Raw genomic sequence first — 19,089 nt, forward strand, 5'->3', positions numbered from 1 at the left:
CTCAAAATAGAATGAATTTATTACAAGGTATAATATTATTCTTAAAGAAGTCTCTAACGATGAAATAAAAGTGTAGAGAATCAATCCCAAAACCATCAATAGTTCATGAGATTCAGGATGCCTTGTTCCAATGCAAAAACAATGCATGAGGATAATTAAAAGAAACAGAAAGAGAAAAAAAGAAAGAAAGAAAAGATTGGCACTTTACTTTGAGTTTGCTTCACGAGTAAGACCACATTGGTACTCTCATGCATCTTGGTCATCTCACAAGTCACCCCACATCCGGGACCTGATGGCTTTTGGTGCAAAGACCCATCTACCCGCTGTATGTTTCTTATTTTGATGATCCGAATTCTACCAATAACTCTATCCATATAGAGTTATATAAAGAAATTCAAGCAAAAAAGAACTCTAATGAAACACACTCTATCTGACTACTAGCTCAATAATATTGAGTGGAGGATTGTCAATTAATAAGAAGATATCAACCAATCAGCAGTTACATAATTACGAGGATGTAGTTTGGTGGGCAGGGTATTTAAAACTCTAGCGGTCTCTCGGATTCAGAACTCACTTTTCTAAAATTATGGTAGATTATTATGTTTAGAAACTCTTTTTCCTTTTTAATATTAACAAGAATAATTAGCAGCCGCCGTTCTTGTGAAAATGAATTACTCACGCAACATCGTAAAAAATCAGAATGTTTTGATTGTTATTTTTATTTGTGAAAATTAAGGAAATTTTGAGTTTTATTCTACTCGCCTCTAAATTAAATTTAGAGAGAGATAGATAGATATACTTTAATCATTAGAAGGAAAAAATTCAAATAAATGGTAACTTGGGCAGCCTAAATAAACTTTGAATTCTTGTCGTAAGATCAAAGCAATGTCCATAGAGTTGGAATATCAACTTTGCAAAAAGTGCAAATCTTCATTGATGTTCTCAAATTCCCTTCACTATGAGAAAGCACAGATATATAGAGAGGTAGTAAGTGCTCATACATGATAGGAATGCAGACTTTGAAGAACTGATAGTAGAAGTTCCTCTACCCCAAATGTCATTCTCTTTAAACCTGTTCTGCCTAGCTCTCATCTTCACTGCTTTAGCTACGCAGAGAACAGGTAATAATACCATTAATTAAGAATTAATTATTATATATACACTGCATAATGCTTTTTCTTTCTTTCTTTCTTTTTTTGTTTTTGTTCCTCTCTATATGGTATATATGTAGATGGACAGTTTGAGGAATGGTGCATAGCTGATGAGCAAACACCAGATCAGGAGTTGCAAATTGCTCTTGATTGGGCATGTGGAAAGGGAGGAGCAGATTGCAGGATGATACAAGAACACCAACCTTGTTACTTGCCAAATACAGTGAAAGATCATGCTTCTTTTGCCTTCAATAACTACTATCAGAAGTTCAAGCATAAAGGAGCAACATGTTACTTCAGTGCTGCTGCTATGATAACTGATCTTGATCCAAGTAATCTTTTTTATAACTTGAAATACTAAAATTATCATTGGGTCTCACTTAACGGCTTCAATTGACTTTTATTTTAAAGTTAAATAGTTTTTTAATATAAGATATTGTATTACTTTTGAATGCAGAATCTCATTTTATTTGTTCTTTCTAAAAATTGTCTTGTAACAGGTCACAGTTCCTGCAAATTTGAGTATCTTCCCTAAGGCCTAAGTGAAAAAAATTGAAGATTTTTGCATCAAGTTTGTTATATGAGTTTCTTTAACAAAAAGCCATTCAAAATCAGACACTATTCATGTTGTTTAGTAAAATTTTGTACCTTTCCTTGAGTACTTTATGGAATGGAGGCCTGAAATTTAATATGGGCTCCATATTCTCATCCATGTAATTTGCTGGCCCAATTATATATGAATCCATGCCCTTTTGTGCTATTTCCAAGTGTATTGTATAAGCCACGCAATGGAAGGTGCCTTCATGACTTTTTGGTACATCAAAAGAAAAGTGAATTGTTACCGCATGAAACATATTGCTTTAAGTATACTAATTTTTGAGCTTAATCTCTTGCATTAGCAAAATATTATACAACTACTGAGCTTGCTAACAAAACTCCTTTATTAGATTTTCATTCCACATCTTTTTACTCAATATCTAAAACTTTTTATAGCTGAACTTAAATTTTTAAAATGGTATTAAAGTTTATTCTCTTTTTACTCTAACTGGCATGCTTCTACATAGATGGACTATTAACAAAACTATTCTATTATCATTTATATAATAAAAAGAAGCATCTTAAGAAAATTTAAATATAAAAAATAAGAATTTTATTTTAATATAATGGACGGTTTATATTTTACTTCACAAGTATTATTAATAATTTTAAATTTTTTGTGGAGTTTAAACTCTTGCATTAGCAAGCAATAATATCTAAATTCTAAGGTTGGACTTAAATTTTTATTATAGTATCAGAGTTTATTCCCTTTTTACTCTAACTAACATCCTTCTACAAAGGTGGAGTTTCTAGAAAACTCCCTTATTAGTCTCTCAATCTACATCATTTAGTTAAGGAGATTCCAACTTCTTAGTCTTTCATTCTATATCATTTAGTTAGAGTTTGGAACTTCTTTAAAACATCTCTAACGATGTTTATTTTGGAGAGTATTATTTATATAATAAAAAATATCTTAAAGAAAATTTAAACAAAAATAATAATAAATTTATTTAAGTTTCATGAACTGTTTATATTTTACTTTATAAGCATTAATGGTTTTGTTTTATTTATAGAATTACAACTTTTAATTGATAAACTGCATTACATTTATAAGATATTAATTGAAATCAACATAGAGACTCTCTATAAAACCAACTCTTTATTTATTTTTTTTTAAATAAAAAGTTTGTTGAGATTTTATTTCATGAAATTGCTTTTTATAATAAAATAAATTGAAATATAAAAAGAATTAAAATATAAAATATGTATTAAAAATACTCTTCTAATATACTAGTACTAATCCATCTAATCTCAATACTTGAGTTTTAAGGTTGGACCTAAACTCTTGAAAGAGCCTACTATTCTAATGAAATGCATGTCGCCTAAAATAGTTAATATTTAGTAAGAGGATTAATGAGATGATGTTATCTTAGAAGGTTTACCAAAATATAAGAAGAAAAGATGAATAAATTAATATTTTCTTTTTCATTTAAATCGTAAAATTTTAATTTGTAACTATAAGGTTACTACAGTATGGCATATATTGAAATCGATTTCAGTTTTTTAAAATATCTTTACCAAAAGAAAAAAGTTTTATTCGCATTTCTTTTTTCTCTCATTTTTTTATTTTTTTATTAAAATTTTATTCTTTAGTCTATCACTATCATTTTTAGAGTGTCAGTGATTTTTTTATTAGTTAATTTAATTAATAAATACTAATATATTAATTGAGGAGTTTTATGATTTTCTATTATAGAAATGTTGAGTTTTCTTTTGTTAGGAGTCGTCATATAGTTGTTGAGTTCTCCCTCCATGAAAGTGCTGAAGAAATTTAATCTGACACTAACATTTATGAAATTTATATGACTTAGTGCTATTAAATGGAATGTATTTTCTACATAATAGCTGTATACTGCTCCGTCAATATGATTAATGATTATTAAAAATATCGCTTATATTAAGATATACTTATTAATCTTAATGGAATATTCATATTTCTTCTAAAAATTATACTATATTTTTCTATAATTTTGATGAGGTTAAAAAGAGTTCAATGTTTGCTAGTTTCATAAATTAGCATCTACATGTTTAGCATTGTGATAATGCTTATCTTAACTTAAATAAAATTTAAAGATTAGAGATAAATTAAATTTACAAGATAAAATTTGTAACCCAATTAGATTTTTTAAACATTAATCAGTGTTATCTATCTCAATTAATTAAAGTTAAATATCTTTTAAAATATAAAATTATTTTCCCTTAATAGCCTCTTCTATATTTAGTTTGAGGATAACATCGACTTAAGCCTTCTTTCTGATGCAGTAATTATGCAAAAAAAGAAAAAGAAAAAAAAAAGAGGAAACAAAAAGAGAGAAATGAAGACAAAAGAAATGAAATAAAGACGAAAGAAGTGAAAATTTTCTTTCATTGTCTGAATGTGTGTTATTGAAAAGAAGGAGACTAAATTATCTTTTTACTATTATACCCCTCTTAAATGTTTTTTGTTGTTGACCGTGAACATGTATAAAAATCGTTTGAATTTCATTTAAATGTGCGAGGTTGATTAGTATTTGAAATTTAAATTTGAAATTTAATATTTAAAATCTAAAATTTGAAATTCATCAATTTAAAAATTCTCTATTTGGATTGTATAAGAATTTGAAAATCGTATATTTCAGATTTATTATTTATATACTTTTTATTAAATAAATTTGAATTTAAAATGAAATTTAAAATAATTACTAAATTTAAATATTTTGAAAAGAATATATAATAAAAATTTATTATCATAAAGAAATAAGACTAAATTTAGATATATTTTTTTTAAAAGTAATACTAAAATAAAAAAATCTAATAATTACAAAAGAAAATATTAATATGGACATCCTATTAGTTAAAGGTACCAATAAATTAAAATAAAAGATACTCATAAAATATTATTCAAAATTCAACCATCAGTTATATCAATTTGTATTATAGCTGTATTTGAAGCGACTAAAATTCAAGATTCGTTCAGTCTAAATAAATCCAAATTGTATAAAGTACCAAAAACTCAACAGTAACTTGGTACATTTATATACCAATTAGCAAAAAGTAACTCTAAAATACCAAAAACTCAAGAAATTTAAATTTTTTAAGCAATCAAGTAGTTAATTAGTGGATGATTTAGTATAATTTTTGATGCACCTAAAAGCTAGTGAACAATAGTCTAATCTATATTAGTATACAAAGTTAAACATCTCCATTAAAACTAGTACTAGTAAAAGTATATGTTCTGTGTAATTTTAGAATCAAACTCATCAACCTAAGAATACTCATCAAACATAAATCTAGGCAGTGTCACTCTTAAGAAGAAATTGGATCAAATTCTTATTTTCATAATCATGAAGTGACTTGAGCAAATAAAATTCTTCTTGATTACCTTTCATTAGCTTCCGAACTGCTGAAAAAATCTTTAATCGACAAGCCTATGAGTTTGTGAGACCATGGCATGAATTTCTTCCCTTGTAGGTTGTGGTCTTTCAAGACTCTCTTTACTTGTCATCTTTAGACTAGTTAGGCAGCCTACGATCCGCTACGAGTTGCACTGAATTACTTTAATTTATATAGTAATATTATTATATGTTTTTAAAATATTATTGTTAACAAAGTTGTTTATCATATAAGCACATAATACCACACTAGAATAGTATAAACAAAGTAATAACAAAACCGAAAATAATTTTAATTAATACAAAACATCCACTATATATAATAACTTTAAAGTTGTTTCACATTTATAACGTATACAAGTGATAATTAACTTTAGAAAGTATATTGATACTTAATAAGCTTAAAACTTGAAAACATAAACATTGCAAAATATAACTAAAATTATATCATCCATCACTATTCTGTTGCTAGCAATATGTCCAAATCATCTGTTTCAAAAACAAATGCATACTATTAATTTTATTTGGAAAATTAATAAGAATAATTTAAATTTCTTATTTTACTATACCTTTTGAATGTTCATTTAGTTGCCTTAAGCATCATCATCAGATGATGAAGTTGGAGTAGTTGGCCTGAAAAGAATTTAAATTTATAACATAATGTCATTAGTATAAATATGATTTCAAATAGTAGTAGTTACACGTTCCTACCCGATGTAAATTTTTTTAGCCGGTGATTGTTCATGAACTAAAATAGTATTTAGCTCATCAACATCAACTGATGCGAGTAGCACGACTGCAATTGCATACTCTGAGAATTCTTCATAACAGCTTCCAACTGCATGAGAATGCATCTCGCCAATAGAAACTGATGTTGCTGGAGCTTCAGTTGCAGTATAAGAATTTGTATTTTCATTTGAATGGCTCCCACCTACATTAGAAAAAGCTAAACACCTTGTAATATTCTTCTTAGTACTAGTATCATTGAACTTCTTGAAGTACTTGTCATAATAGAAAGGGAAGTCGGACTTGCACAATTATCGTCTTTAAAATTATAAGTCACTTTAAAAGATAAATTGCATGGATCGTCCACCCGATTATTGAGAACAATTGGAACAATTTTTGCATCCTAAAAATTCTACTCATAAGTGGAGGCATAGAGAACTTATCCTTGCATCCCTGTGCTAGATTACTACTCGACCAAAAATGAGAATAGTTTTAGATCCAATATAATCTTTAACAATGACATTCGGGTACTTAATATTTTTTTGATAGTACAAATAATTAATATGTAAATGTATAAATAAAATTAAGAAGACCTATTTAATAAAACATACCAATAAGTAGGAGGATCTCTTAGCACTCCACAGTTGTTACACCAAACCTGATCATTGTATACCTTTGCATTGTAGACATGCTCTATACCACCGACCAGTCGATACACCAATATCCTTAATCGTTACTTTTCATGTAAATTTTTTGTCCTCTGTAAAAAACTAGAGTAGCCAATTAACAATTGCTATTTAAATATTGACTCGGTAAAGATAATAATTAATTTATTTAATAAGGTATATCTTGTTAGTATGAATGTCCAAACTCAACAATTATTGAATGAATTTTCTATTTCTATTCTTTTCTGCTTCCATGTCATGGACTGAACAACTTTTACTCTATTAGCAGATCTCCTAAATCTGTATTAATATAATGATATCATTAACTTATATTATATTAATAAAACTAAAGTGATATTTTTTTACCATAATGCACATATCAATTTGTAAGGTTCTAAGAATAAGTGTATTAATAAATTTATCTTTTTTTAAAAGAATGCACCTATGGAATTTGAATATTGACAAAAATTCTAGTGGTAGAAGAGTTATTAATCGATACACTATCTATATCATATTAAAAATCAGTAAAGTACAATTCATGTTTAAATATTATACTTGTAGTTTTGAATTTGAATGCGTCTTTTATTAGCAAAACAACCTGTGATATTTGCTTCCTCAATCTCTCTAAATGAAATTACGAGTCTCAAAACGTCTATAAAAATATAGCAATTATAAATAAGTAAAAGTACATAACAAATATAAAAATAATTAGTAAATATATATTTAGAAAAAAAAAACATGTTAGAAATATCTTGTCAACAGCTTTATCTCTTATAGCATGGAAATCAATAAAATCAAATCTATCAAATGGTATTGGTGGATCATCTTCTTTAAGAACCTTAACAAAAGCATTTCACGATATTTTAATTCGAAAGATATAGGGGCTTATTTTATAATTTGTTTGTGCTGGTATGATTATAAAGCCAGATATATGGTAAATCTTTCCTTCTACTAGTAATTGTCAGAAACGATCAACAAGCTGCTTAGGTATAATGCCTTGCATTATCTCACCTTGTAGCAACAAAAATGTCATATTAAAAATAACTAATAGCATATATATATGTAAAACGATCTAAATCAATAAAATTATTATTTATTTTTAGTATCTTTTTCATCTAGTATTCAAAACTCCAGGGTAAATAATTCTTTAAGATTTGAGATATTGAGAAATTCTCACATTCTTATAACATGAACCTTCATTCGAATATTTTTTCTCATTCAATCAACTCGAGACAACAGCGTGTATGATATTTTTCTAAATTCTATATTATATCAAATAAATAAATATCTAAATAATAAATAATAAATAAACAAACTACATCAAACATTGGCAGATAAATTATAAAAAATTCAATATATACAATATTTTTAGTTGTGTCTGTACAATCATAACTAACTTCACCTTACTGCTTATTTATTATTATACGCAAATGTTTATGTGAAATAACCCAAGATAATGCAACATACAACTAGCCGTGATGAAAAATATGATTGTGTACGTATAAGCATAACAAGTTCCTCATTAACATCATCACTTGACTCGGATGTATTTGAGCTCTCACTTTCTTGATGATGGTTAGTTGAGCTCTTGAGGGCAAAGGACTTCTTATTGCCTTTTCTTTCCTTTCTTGCTCTTCCTCCTTCTTGAAAGCCATCTCATAGATGAGAAGCTTAGTAATGAGTTCATTAATTGAGATTTTATCCAAGTCCTCATTAGCCTCTTTAATACTTGCAACCCTTGAGCCATAGTCCTTAAGTGGGAGTGCCTTAAGAATTTTATTGTTGTTTTCAATTCGCTCATAGTGCTTCCCTAATTTTCTCAAGTTGTTAATGATGGTCAGAAGCCAGTTTGTCATATCGCGACACTCTCATTAGGCTTCATTTTGAAAAGCTCATATTGGGTTATGAGCAATTGAATTTTTTAGGACCTTACTTGCTTAGTCCCTTCATGATAATTTTCCAAGGTCTTCCAAATTTTAAAGACATTAGGAAGCTGTTGAACTCTTTCACATTCTTCTCTTGATAGAGAGCTCAAGAGAATGATCATTGCTCTTTTGTTTTTTCCATTCGCTCTTCTATGAGCCTCAACCTATTCATCTCTATTAAAAGGGACCTTTATACCATTTTGTTGCTTTGTTGGAGGCTTCTACTCCTTCCTAACATAATCTCAAACATCCACCATATCACTATCCGAATATATTTCCAATGGGCATAATTAGACCCATCGAAGAATGGTCTAAGGTGGTGAACTCCTTCATTGGTCATCTTGATCTTTAACTCTTGCACTTAAGCTTGATGAAGAGTAAATGCTCTGATACCACTTTTTGTCCCTTGATGTACCAAGAAGTGGGGATTGAATTAGTATGTGGGAGGTTAATGTGAAATTGAAAATTTATGCAAAGAAGAGAAGGGAAGAGGAAAAGAATAGACACAAAGATTTATAGTAGTTCGAGTATTAACTAATCCTACATCCACTTTCAAACCTACAATTGGGTTTCTCACTATCAATGATCCTTTTGTAGGTGCAAGATCAAACCTAAGTGTTTCCAAGTTCACACTCAAATTCACGCTCAAACTTTTCTCTAGGAGTTTTTCCAAGCTAACTCCTAAATTTAGTGTTTAGGCTCATACCAAACCTTACAAGAATTTATCTTTCTAGGCTAACTCTCAAACCCTTACCCAAGTATTTAAGACTAACACTCAAACCTTTACAAGTATTTTATGGTTCACACTTAAACCTATACAAAGAAAATTTAATATAGAAAGATGAGAAATTACTTTGCAATAGTTTGGGCACTTAGAAAATTGAATAACCATTGTCTAAGTCTTTAAGAGGGGTATTTACATATACCAACCTCTAGAGGCGTTACAAATAGCACACACTTCATTAAATGTAAAGTAAAGATGATTTGGCAAAAGTGACTTTCTGCTAGAGAAGCGCCCTTGTGCTTTTTGAATATAATCGTTAGAGCTCCAACGACTCTTGACACGTAGGATTGCTTTATCGATTGACTGCATAACGATCGTCGACTTAGCATTTAATGCGAATGTCACCCCCACGCTGGAGAAGCGGCCTCGTGGTTCCTTAAAGCACACCTAGAAGCAAGACCACACTCGAGGTCACGCTACTTATTGCCATACTTTGTCTTTCTTTTCAATGGGAGGTGCCCTCGCACTTCATAAGGAGAGACTCTTTGACTGTCAGGTGTCAGTGTCTGACTAGGAGGCTTCCAGGTGACTTTGAGAAAAGTGCCTACGCTTTGACAGCGCCCGGGCGCTTTTGCAGTTTCAGCAAAGCTATTTAATTTTCTCTAAGACCTTGTGTCCAATGCTTAAGCTACTTTAATACTATATAAAAGACACTCAAAATATGAAATTAGTACACCTCAATCTGATTGTCAAATCAAAATCAAGGGTTCCCAAAGTCATGAAAGGACTTCGGCTAACAGTTATATTAGTAGGGAGAAAGGGATAAAGTATGTAGGGGGTGTCTGAAGTACTGCAATATGGTCTTGATGTTGACCTACTCTCATATGCTAATATTATATCATATATGAAGGAGCTGGGTATAATATGATTTCTAGTATATTCTTTAGAGTTAAAAACAAGAGACTTTATTATAATTAATTATGGATGTTTGTAATAATGTTAAGAATGATCAGAGGTTGGACTTTAATATTGAAGAAAAATATTAATGTAATTGAAAAGGTTAGTGAGACAACTAACAGTGTCCAACCTTTTGTTGTTGTTGTTCAAAACAAAGTAAATGCGGGTACATAACCTTTTCAAAGGATACAAATGTTGATGTTATAGATGTAAGTGTAGATAAAGGTCCAAATATTAATATACCAGTGCAAGAGGATTGTAAGGAAGAATAGGTTTACAAGAGTTTATGAGACATCAAACATTTGATGAAATCTGTATTAATATAAAAGGTTTAACAAATTATGAGGATGAGGAGTCACAAGTTGCTCGACAAAAGGTTAGAGAGTCCTAGTATAGCTGTAGACCAAGTAAGGATAATGACAAAGATGGTACTAAAAGTGAAAGAATATCTGTTAATATCAAAAGTGATCTAGAAGAAGAAGCAATAGAAGATGACAATAAGATACCTAATTCATCAGAGAAAAGTCATGATAAAGACAATAAGTACTATAATAGTTTTCATATTAGAAGTTATGAACATGAGATTAATGATAAAGAAGGTAAGGATGTTGTAAGGAGGACTAAGACTAAGGTTAGTTTTGATGCAACATCAAAGGTGTCTGTAATTAGTTTGGACATGACTTTTAAGAATATAACTGAAGTGAGGGATGCTATAGCAAATTACATAGTGCGAAAAGAGTTGTTTTGTATATTACGTAAAAAAATAAAGCAACAAGGATTAAAGCAGTATGTAAGAAAGAGTGTCCATGGGTATTATTGGTCAATACCCATAATGCTGATAATACCTTATTGTGAAGACTTATAGCCCACACCATAATTATAATAGAAATAATAAGACCAAGTTCTAAAATAGTAAATTCTTACAAAAATACTTTAAGAAAAAGATTATGAGCTAACCTAATACAAAGTTGAAGAACTTTAAGGCTTTGGCCAGAAGTGAACTAAGAGTTAGCGTGAACTTCCATATTTATAGAGAAGTAAAGAAAATGATCATAAAGGAGCTGATGGGTTATTTCAGAGATGAATTTGCTTTGTTGCATGAATATGCAACAATGACCATGCAAATAAATCTAAGCTCTACATGCTTTACTAAGTCTTATGCATCGGAAAACCTTGAAGGTACGACACTGTTTGAGTAGATTTTATATTTGCTTCGATGCTTGCAAAAAGGGTTGGAAAGAAAGGTGCAGACCTATCATCGGTTTAGATGGATACTTTTTAAATGGGGTATGGAAAGGCCAGTTGTCGTGTGCAATTGGTAGGAATGGAAACAATCAAATTTCTCCAATACCATGTGTTGTTATTCAACTGAAAACTAAGGTCACTTGGGGCTGATTTTTAAAGTGTTTAAAGGATTATTTACAGTTAGGGGATGGTGATGGCTAAATCAGCATATCATATAGCAGAAGGTATTTTACAATTTTATTATGCTTATTCTATACAATCTTATAATAATTGAAAATGAGTATTATGCTTTGTCTTATATATATGCAGGCTTTTGAAAGTGCAATCAAAACTATTTTACCAATAGTTGAGCAAAAAATATGTGTTAGATATATCTATGCCAACTAGGCTAAAAAGTAGAGAAAGAGGAGAGAAAATAGCATTTTGGAAATGTGCAAGTGCAACTTTTGGACCAGAACTAAAGAAAAGACATCATGCTTTGGAGGAGTTAAGGGAAGGGATTGTTCAAGATACTCTAAGTTATGAAATTGAAAGTTGGTGCAAAGCATTCTTCAAAACTGATGTTAAGTGTGATGTTATTGATAATTACATCTTAGAAACTTTTAATAGGTGGATATTGGAGGCTAGAAGTAAGGCTATCATAACAATACTTGAGGAGATAAGAGTACATGTGATGAATAGAAACTGAAGGAAAAGAATAGAAAAAAAATAGATTTGTGATGTGTCACCAAGATGTATTAAAAAACTGGATAAGAATAAAGAAAAATCATTTCAATGGTTGATGGAGTTCAATGGTGACACTACTTATAAGATCAGATTCTTGACAAATAAGGATAACAAGCATGTGATTGATATTGTGAAGAAAACATGCACATGTCAAGAATGAGAACTAACAGGGATCCTATGTCAACATGTAAGAATGAGTTCTGATAAAAGCAACATTTTCCAAAGAGACTACATTGAGGCTACATTTAGGGCAAAAGGACTTTAATAGAATGAGACTCCTATTGTGTCCTTTAATGATCTTCAAGTTGAAAGAACTAGAAGAAAGTGCAGTTCTACAACAAGATCGGTATAGAAACCATGATTGGAAGTTTTTAATTTCACTTGGAAGTCTAACTCTGGAGTAAATAGAACTGCCTTATATTTTGGCTATTAAATATGCTGAGTAGATATAACTGCTCATAAGTTTGGATATTTTTGTGAACCCTTTATAATGTATTAGATCTTTGGTTGATATTTTGTGGTTTTCAAACAATATAAGTCAATATATACATTCCAGTTGTTTGTTATTGTTATATAGTGTTTTTGACTTCAAAATCTAGATATTAATCAGGATCCAGAATTTGGTTCATTCACACATCATGATTTCATAATAGAAAATGCATTCAGAGTCATTAAATAGGAATGGACATTACATTGCCAAATTCAAAATGGACGGTAAGAGTTAAAACTTAAACATAGTTAAGCAAACAAATGCTCCTAACAAAAGCTCCTAAACAAAAGCATCTAAACTCTAGAAATTTTTCTGCATCTGGACAATAAAAAGCAAGAACATAGTTGCAGCAAGACCAACACCGCCGCCTCTGTTTGCACTTCACTAGCTTGAATCAAATTTGGTTTTATTCATTCCTCATATCCTCTAACTCCCTTCCTAGCCATTCGCATACATCATTTGATAGTCAGTATACTCCCTATTAAACCATTTAAAAAATCACATTTTCCCTTCAAGAGAGGACATGTGTAAAACCTTTTTCCTCGGTCACAATTGCTATTAGATATGTCAAGAAAAACTCGATTACCACAGCCACAAACTCCTTCACCATCCATATCTTGAAGCTACAAAGTAAATAGAAATTTAAAAGAAGAAGAAAGAAACCGTAAACTATAAATGCTTTCCTCAGATTTTATATTGGGATAAAATATTTAAAAAAATAAAAATAAAAGAAACCTCCATATGATATGGAGAGTACTTTATTACACTAACATATGACGTGATCAGCATATGACATGGCCAAATACTTAACATATATTAATTCTGTTACCAACGGAAGAACTTAGATTTATTAATAATAATAGTAGTACAAGAATTAAAATGTCAAATGATACAAGTATAAGGATCAAAAGCCAAAGAAGGCCAAAATGTGCGTTATTCCGATCCTTTTTCATACTTTCACTGAGAAACAAAATTGATGATGACCCTTTGCTTACAAATTCACTCAACAAAATAGTCAACAAAAATATGATTGAGAAGGGGGTGGAAAGTTTGTGATATATGCTAGTGGAATTAAGTAGTTGAGCACAACATAATCCCCTTCCAAAACGGCCATTTGTCTAGCTGGATACCTTAACAACTCTGTTTGACAGAAAAATAATAATATTAAAAATAAATTATTAAGGATAAGATCTTTTATTTTGGACGAAGAAAAATAAAATTAATATGACGTCAAGCTGATGAAAATATTTTAATGTTTTATTTAATGAGATATATGATTTATTAGCTAATGGGTTCATATTTTAGTATTATGACGATTTTGATATTAGATATTTGCATTTTATTTTATTAAATAAAAATTTAAAGATTTTATAAATAGAATATATGTGAGATAGAAATAAATAAATAAACCATATTTCTCTGTTTTTTTAATAAAATAAAAAATATAATAATGGGAGTGAAAATTGATTTAGTCCCACTGCAACAAAATGACATGGGAAAGAAGCCACATTACCTACCTCAAAAATGGACCACCACAAAAGCAAACTGAAACACATAATCATTTAATCATGTTTACACTCACATGTGTTTTCGTCTTTGTTCTCCTAAATGGGAATTCCCTTTTTCTTTTCCTCTTCTTTTATATATAAATCCGTATTTATTTGCAATAAATTAAAATAATTAAGGAGGTGTTTGCTATTATTATTTTTAAATAATCTTAGCTAGAAAATAGAATATATTTATTAGAATTATTTCTTTGTCAAAATTTTCACTCCCACTAACATTAATAGATTACTCTAATTATTAATCCCACTAATATTATTAATGATTTTACTTTAATATGGTATAACATTAATTTTAAAATAAATTTAATATATACTAAAAATTTAAAAATTAATTTATAATTTTATATTTCAATTTAATATTTTATTATACTGACTTTAAATGTAGGGAGATAATAATTAGTTTTGTTAAATTATAGAAAAGATTTAATAATATAATAAAATCGATATAGAAAATAATTTGGATAAAATTTAAAAGATAAATATTCATTATTTTAATTAAAATTATTTAAATAAATAATAACTAAGAAACATCTAATATTTCTTAATATTCTATAAATAAAAAGTAAAATACAAAAAATAACATCAAATTAATCCTGAATTATCTTTTTCTGTTTTTAATTATAAAAGATTCAATAAAACAGGATGATAAATAATAATCATTTCCCAACACTTGCTGTAAGGAAGCTTCGGCTTGAGCCAAGTGGGTTCTTGTTCATTCTAGTTCATTACCGGATCATATAAGAATTTAAAAAAAAGAAAGAAATGGGTCATCATAAATCCCACTATCTCCTTCATTCAATACTTGTATAGCAGTTAAGAGAAAATATGATCAATATGGCCCTCATCTTATCTGACCCTTTGTCCTTGGGGCAAGCAATCGTCGTCTCTTCCTAGAAAACAGAATAGCTCTAAGCACCAGAATCGCACGTTTCTTCTCTAATATAGGCTCTTAATGCAGTGCTAAATGCAAGATCAGTCATTGCATGCATTAAATGCCCTTTTTTTAGAGTTTTGATGTAAAGCTCATCTGATGTCTTTTTGACCATTTGGCAGCCCGACACACTTCCACCAAAGATAGTAAAAAAAAGAAAAAGAAATAAAAAAGGGAACAGCCTTTTGTTTGGCGTGTCTATATAATTGGGTTAGAGCTTTATTTTGGTTAGGTGTGGCTTGCCTCTGAGAATTGTTGTCTCTTTGGCTTGTACTTCCTCTTTTAATTCTTTTTCTGGGTTCTTTTGTGTTAGTGTAAAAGATGAGTTATTTGGGCGTTGGTGTTAGTCCTGGAAACGTTCCAGTTTATCATGGTAGCAATTTGAAGGTGATTGATAAAAGGGTGAGGCTTGCAGAGCTTGTTTTGAGGTGTTTGATTTGTGGGTTGGGTGTTCTTGCTGCTGTTCTTGTTGGGACTGATACCCAAGTCAAAGAAATATTCTCAATTCAAAAGAAAGCCAGATTCACTGACATGAAAGCTCTTGTGTAAGACTCTCACTAAATTTAAATTGATTTCTCCAACTTCTTGATAATCATACTATACACGCACTGAACTTCTTACTAACTTAGTTGTTTTTTGGTTTATAATATATTTGAGCAGTTTTTTAGTGATAGCAAACGGTATAGCTGCTGCCTATTCGTTGCTGCAAGGGGTGCGCTGTGTTGTTGGTATGGTCAGGGGAAGTGCCCTCTTCAGCAAGCCTTTAGCTTGGGCAATCTTCTCTGGAGATCAGGTATTTGATTGCTTCATCTTTCTCCCCACACTGTTTTTGGTTATTATTGCATTTGCATGCAAGTTCTAGGACCCTTACTCCTTCATAATTGTGCAACTGAACGACACTTATGGCTTTATGTTTAGAGTTAACTGTATCGTATAATGTATGTATTAATCTTGCCCTGGCTAGCTACTTTGGGGTTGTTCTCTAAGTTGGGTGGACAGGTGGTAGGTGTTACCTTGACTGGTATCATTAATGTCCTAAACGTGTATAGTTCCCTGGGCTCCTCTATTCAATGTCAATTGATGCCACCAACTTCTAACTATTTATGTCATGAATATCTACATCAGCTTTGTCAAACCTTTTAATAGAATTGAACAGTAATACGTACAATGTTGTGAAATCAACTGACAAATTGATGCTGCAATGCGAGCTAATTCTGTTAGTTCACAGCTGGTAGATTTATTTCTCTAATTATGGTATCCAACTATTCATTGAGTGTTTGGCATTGAGTAGCAGAAAAGAAGGATGGACTCTATTTAACAAAGTTAAGCGAGATAAGTTCATGAATGAGTTGAAATAATCAGTTCTGGGTGGTGGTGTATGCAAGTCTACCCATCTTGTTATAAACTTTTTCATAAATTTTGTATTTGGAGTTGCATAATTGCACAATTTTTGGATGCACAATGCATCATTACTGCATCATCACATGTTCTGATGAGAGAAATGTACCAAAATCTATCACGGGAAATCATTCCCCTAATGTGGTGGCTCACAAATCACTTGCATTTTACCCGCTGTTGCATGTTTGTTAGGCGTGACATTATTAATGTTCATCAGTATGGCTCAGCCAGCTTGCCAAGATTGTCAAGTCAAATAATATATATGGCCAAAATTAGGGGCTGAAATGAGTAGCAATTATAATGGCACCTAATGCAAGCAGACTTCATTAATATCTGTGGCCCCAAAAAATTTCAAACCCCTCTCCATTTCTTTAGAGTTATAGCCATCTCCATTCCATGCCGGATGGATAATGTGTGTTCTTGAGTTTAACATACCTGTCAGCTGCGTTTGTCTGTGGCAAGAACCCCAATTTATAGGTTGGAGTTTTTGTTGCAGCTGAGAGCCTGAGACTCAGATGTGTACCACCTGGCATATATTTAATATGATATGGAGACAATAGTGCCTATATAAAATAAACAGAAGATGTCTGCATGATTGCATCCATCCCTTTTGTCTACACATTCAGTAGTCATGCATCTGCCCATGATCATTCAATGCACAGGATCTATAAATAATGTGGATTAGTACAGGTGGGACTGATTGGCCTAACTGACACTAAATACTACAAGGTACCTTTCTGCCCACATGGTTTTAGTTTAAAGTACTGATGAGGGACCTGTAGGTTTGGTTCTAGGAGCTTTCTCAAGTATTCCTCGGTTGGTATATAGGCATGCATCTCAAAAATCATCACAGGAGTGTCTACCAGGCCATTGATGTTTATACATGCTAGAAAGTGGCATTTAAGTTTTCTGGCTAGAAGCCAGAAGACAACATCAAATTGGATCACTAGAACTACTTATGGAATTTCTGGCTTCTGCATGAGTGTTGTCTTCTGCTCCATTTTGCATTAGTCATTGGAAGAAACCAATTGTACACTGCCCTTTTTAATTCTCTGAATGACTAATCTAAGCTTGAGCTAAGGAGCCCAATTATTTTGTTGCTCGCTTCCCCCTTTAGAAGGATGTTCTGTGCAGAAAAGAAACTCTGAATTAGACACCTATACAGTCTTTATGATGATGAAAAACTAACACCGAATCATATTGAAATCGAAAACATCAAGCAAAGCACATTTTCTGGTTAACTAGATATTTATAGCCATCAAATCCCAACACATTTAAGCTGTTTGTGCAGATGATGGCATACCTGACTGTGGCTGCTGTTGCAGCTGCTGCGCAGTCTGCAGTGTTTGCAAAGTTGGGACAACCTGAACTACAGTGGATGAAGATATGCAATATGTATGGAAAATTCTGTAACCAAGTTGGGGAGGGAATAGCAAGTGCACTCTTGGTTAGTGTTAGCATGGTGGTCCTGTCCTGTATCTCTGCTTTCAGCCTCTTCCGCTTGTATGGGGCGAACAAGGGCAAAGACTGCACAAGGTGGTAGCTTCTTTTTTGGAGCTACCATATCTAACAATTGAACCCTGTTCCCCTGTGCATGATTCCCTAAGGTGTATGTTGGTGGCTTGTGACATATAAAGATGATGAAGAAAAATAGTGGACCCTGTGACTGCCATGTTCAGAATAAATGATTTTATTTTGTGGATTAAATCTATAGATTTGTTGTGGGTGTCTCTTTAATATGATTTCATCTGACTTGCTCTAATTTGTTCTTGAGTTTTCACCAACAAAGCTTGAGCTGGTCTGCACATTTGTAATGACCAGATTTATCAATACAACCCATAATATTATATTTCACATCGGTAAAGGATAGATTATTTTAATATGAAAATAAATAAATGAAAACTGTTGACTCTGATTTATTGTGTAGGTTGACACATCTTGATGCAACTATGGTGATTTTAAGTCCATTCAGTTGTGACAGTATTAATAATTGTGGTCTTAAATGACAAGATCAAGAAAATATATCATTTCTAGACCAGCAGCTGTCTTTGCTCCATTCCCCTCCACCATTTCAGCACTATCTATCATCTAACTGTTTTCCCATATAAATTTTAAATTTTGATCATTCAATTGCAATTACATTTTTAAATTTATTTCAATCCTATTGTGTAACCTATTAGAGTGAATTAATCTCACTTTCTCCTTTTTTTTTTTTGTTAAATGCTATTTATTTCTGAGATTTAATCTAATATAAAGTCAATTTTTTTGTATTTTTTAATTATATCAAAATCTTTTTGTGTTAATCGAATAATTAAATTGATAATTTAATATTACAATTCTTCAATATTATTTTTATTATTAAATTAGAGTAAAATTTTATTTTTAACACAAATTAATTTGAGTGTTTAATAAATAATTAAATAATATTCTTTTGGTTGCTCCAATTTTTTATTTTTAATAACATATAATTCAAGTAGATTTAAATGTTTTAAAAGATATTAAGTTTATTATTTTAATTAGACATTAAACTAACTCATACTAAAAGTAAGATTTTATTCTAATTTAATAATAAAATTAATTTTAAACGAATTTAATATTTAATATAAATTCAATAATCA

The 19,089-nt window shown here is 30.6% G+C and overlaps 2 protein-coding genes across 2 annotated transcripts; both read left to right on the forward strand.

Moving 5' to 3' along the window:
* Nucleotides 1-960: 960 nt before the first annotated feature.
* LOC8282857 (glucan endo-1,3-beta-glucosidase 4) lies at nt 961-1,911 on the forward strand. Its single transcript, XM_002522863.4, has 3 exons — nt 961-1,121; nt 1,232-1,483; nt 1,652-1,911. The coding sequence occupies exons 1-3, from the start codon at nt 1,055-1,057 to the stop codon at nt 1,684-1,686; spliced, it is 354 nt and encodes a 117-aa protein (XP_002522909.1). The 5' UTR covers nt 961-1,054; the 3' UTR covers nt 1,687-1,911.
* Nucleotides 1,912-14,933: 13,022 nt separating this feature from the next.
* Nucleotides 14,934-18,233, forward strand: LOC8282856 (CASP-like protein 2B1). The gene is made up of 3 exons (XM_002522862.4): nt 14,934-15,618; nt 15,734-15,866; nt 17,763-18,233. Exons 1-3 carry the CDS (start codon nt 15,395-15,397, stop codon nt 18,012-18,014), a joined length of 609 nt encoding a protein of 202 aa, XP_002522908.1. The 5' UTR covers nt 14,934-15,394; the 3' UTR covers nt 18,015-18,233.
* Nucleotides 18,234-19,089: the final 856 nt, after the last annotated feature.

The sequence above is a fragment of the Ricinus communis genome, chromosome 10, assembly GCF_019578655.1.
Source record: "Ricinus communis isolate WT05 ecotype wild-type chromosome 10, ASM1957865v1, whole genome shotgun sequence".
Taxonomy (NCBI): Eukaryota; Viridiplantae; Streptophyta; class Magnoliopsida; order Malpighiales; family Euphorbiaceae; genus Ricinus; species Ricinus communis.